The 2500-nt window shown below is 50.2% G+C and overlaps 1 protein-coding gene across 3 annotated transcripts in view; it reads left to right on the top strand.

Moving 5' to 3' along the window:
• Positions 1-2500, top strand: part of akt3a (v-akt murine thymoma viral oncogene homolog 3a) — a 136214-nt gene that overhangs the window by 39243 nt on the left and 94471 nt on the right. Inside the window, exon 1 of one of the 3 annotated variants that reach the window (XM_042066601.1) lies at positions 1645-1696. The exons of the other annotated variants lie outside the window; for them this stretch is intronic. Within the exon in view, the coding sequence (XP_041922535.1) occupies positions 1660-1696 (37 nt within the window). The 5' untranslated portion in view covers positions 1645-1659. Of the gene's footprint in view, positions 1-1644; positions 1697-2500 lie in introns of those variants that run through there. 3 annotated transcript variants of the gene reach the window in all.

Genomic DNA, 2500 nt, shown 5'->3' with positions numbered 1-2500 from the left:
TTGTTTTGTTCACAAGCGTTTTCTCAGGGAAGCGCGTTGGCAGCTGTCCTCTTCCTTGGCATTCGCGCTAATCAAAATGTCACTTGCTCTTAGAGTGACTCACACTGCTGCTTTTTGAAATGTTTTCCCAGATCTTTTTCTTCTTCACTGCGCTCGAGTCGCAGAAATGCAGAGTATCGGTAAACAAAGCAAGGAGATGGGGGGTGGGGAGTAGGAAAACATTAGTGTTTGAGCAGTGTCTCGCCTTTTTAACGTGGAAATCGCTTTCTCTCTCTCTCTGTGTACACATGTGTCAACTGAGTTAATCACTTCAAGGCAAACATAGTAGCTGTTTATTTCTCACACACACACACACACACACACACACTCACACACACACACAGACAGAGCACAGAAGTCACTCATAGTAGTGCTGCGCTCACCCCCAAGGATGGCTTACTTTATTTGGAAATTGTGCAGTGCTGCTGTGGAACATCTAGGGGATCCCACTGACTTTTGGGAAATGGGGTTTTTAATGAGAAGTTCAGAGAGGCTTATACTCTCTCAATGAGCTTGGGGAGAAGGAAGCACCAGGCCTGTCCACCTATCTACCTTCAAACCCAGGACCAATTACCCCTACATACTACCCCCCTCCCCACACACACACACACACACACACACACACACACACAGAAACACCTCCAGAACTGTTATCCTGTCAGTCTGAGGACTGTGGAGGATTCACCCCACGTGTGCCCATTAAGATTGGCTAATGAGAATGATTCGATGGAGGAGACTGCTAATTAGGCACACACACATACATGTACACACAAACACACACACACACACACACACACACACACACACGTACGTGCAGTTGTGTGATGAGAGTGTAGACTCCCAGGAGTCTGGTGGTGGGGGGTATATCTCCGTTGATCTTCCGGTGGCTCATTTCCTCCCAGTTACACTCCGAAGCCGAGCTGCTGTTGAGCTGCTGCCTGAGCTAAAGACTGGGCTAGAGCTCGACTAGACTGGACTGGACTGGACTGGACTGGGCTGGACTGGGCTAACCTTACAGCCTGGCTACATTGGGTCCGCAATTAAAGTGCTCCGTAACTTGCGGAGCGTTTCAGGACACCGGTCTAATTTTTTGGAATGTTTGCACCACTATGGTGTTGCGTGTGGTCAAGCCAGTTCCATCCATTGTAGTGGAAGCTAATTGTTGCAGCAACGGAATGCTTCAGTTATGTGTCTGGTGTAGCCTGCCTGTTACTCTCCCTATGTACCTGCGGTCAGACCTCCAGAGAGGGGCTCTCCCTACTCCACGGGAGCCCCAGCACCATCACCCGTCAGTGGGGTATGAGCTTCGTGAGGGGTGGGTAGGGGGCTGGAGAAGGAGACAGATAAAGGGAACATACTGTAAGGGAGAGAGATTGAGAGACACTTTTTTTTGCAGTTAATGTACCTGACATGTATTAAATCTATTTATAAAAGAGGAAGAGAGGAATGGAAAGAGAAAGCTAGAGAGAGGCTGAGAATTAGAGGAAGAGAAAGTGAATGATACAAGGACACGGAAAAAAGAGAGAAGTAGAGTAGGCTTTGTAAACATCTCAGAATCTAAAAGTGAAAGCAAGTAAACGGCCAAGAAAACAGGAGCAATCTCAACAGTATTAAACAGTCATGCACTATTGCCAATATGTGCATCTGACAACAATAAGTGAGTCTGATTAGTGCTTTGTAAGATGCAATGTGTTTAGGGAACCTCTGTGTGTGTGTGTGTGTGTGTGTGTGTGTGTGTGTGTGTGTGCAGTGTATGTGCTTGGTCCTGTATAGATTACACTATCTCTCGGCGTGCGAGTCCTTCCGTAACAAACATGGAAAGCGTAGTCCATGGAGCAGCAGCTTACAGAATAGACGGAGCTGCCCTTGGTTCTGCAGCCTGGACACCCCACCAGGAGGATGAAGGAGTCGTCGGGGGTAAGAGGGGGATTGCCCACGTCACCGCAGCTCAGCAGGCATCCGTTTACGCACCTCACCTCACCTCACCCCACTCAAGACCTGGAAAGTGTGTGTGTGTGTGTGTGTGTCCCGGTGATGCCGTTGCTGGTTCACGTCGGGTGAAATCAAAGCTCCAGGTGAAGGAAGGGGGAGTCACCCGGGGCCAGGCTCGGCACATGGCCATTAGCCCTGGAGGGAGTCCATGCCAGACCAGGCCCAAAGCAGGGCCGGATGTGGGCCACAGCTCAGGTGCCTTCCAGGATAGTTGTGAGTAAACCCCGACCCGGTCTGGCCCCGTGGCCTCCCGGCCCTCCTGTGGGTTGTTGCTGGTGTTTGTTCGGCCTAAGCCATTGTTGCCGCTCTGGTTAAAAGGCTATCGCTGGAGCAATCCCCATCTTTCCAGAAAGTCAGAGTCATCTGAGGTAAAGATTTGAAGGTGGAGGGATATAGAGGAGAGGAGGAGGAGGAGGAGGTGTGTGTGTGTGTGTGTGTGTTGTGTTGGGGGCGGCGGAGGGTGTAGAGA

Source organism: Alosa sapidissima, chromosome 16 (genome assembly GCF_018492685.1).
Source record: "Alosa sapidissima isolate fAloSap1 chromosome 16, fAloSap1.pri, whole genome shotgun sequence".
In the NCBI taxonomy this organism is placed as follows: Eukaryota; Metazoa; Chordata; class Actinopteri; order Clupeiformes; family Clupeidae; genus Alosa; species Alosa sapidissima.
Note: the sequence above shows the minus strand (reverse complement) of the source record. Positions and strands in the feature narration are given on the sequence as shown.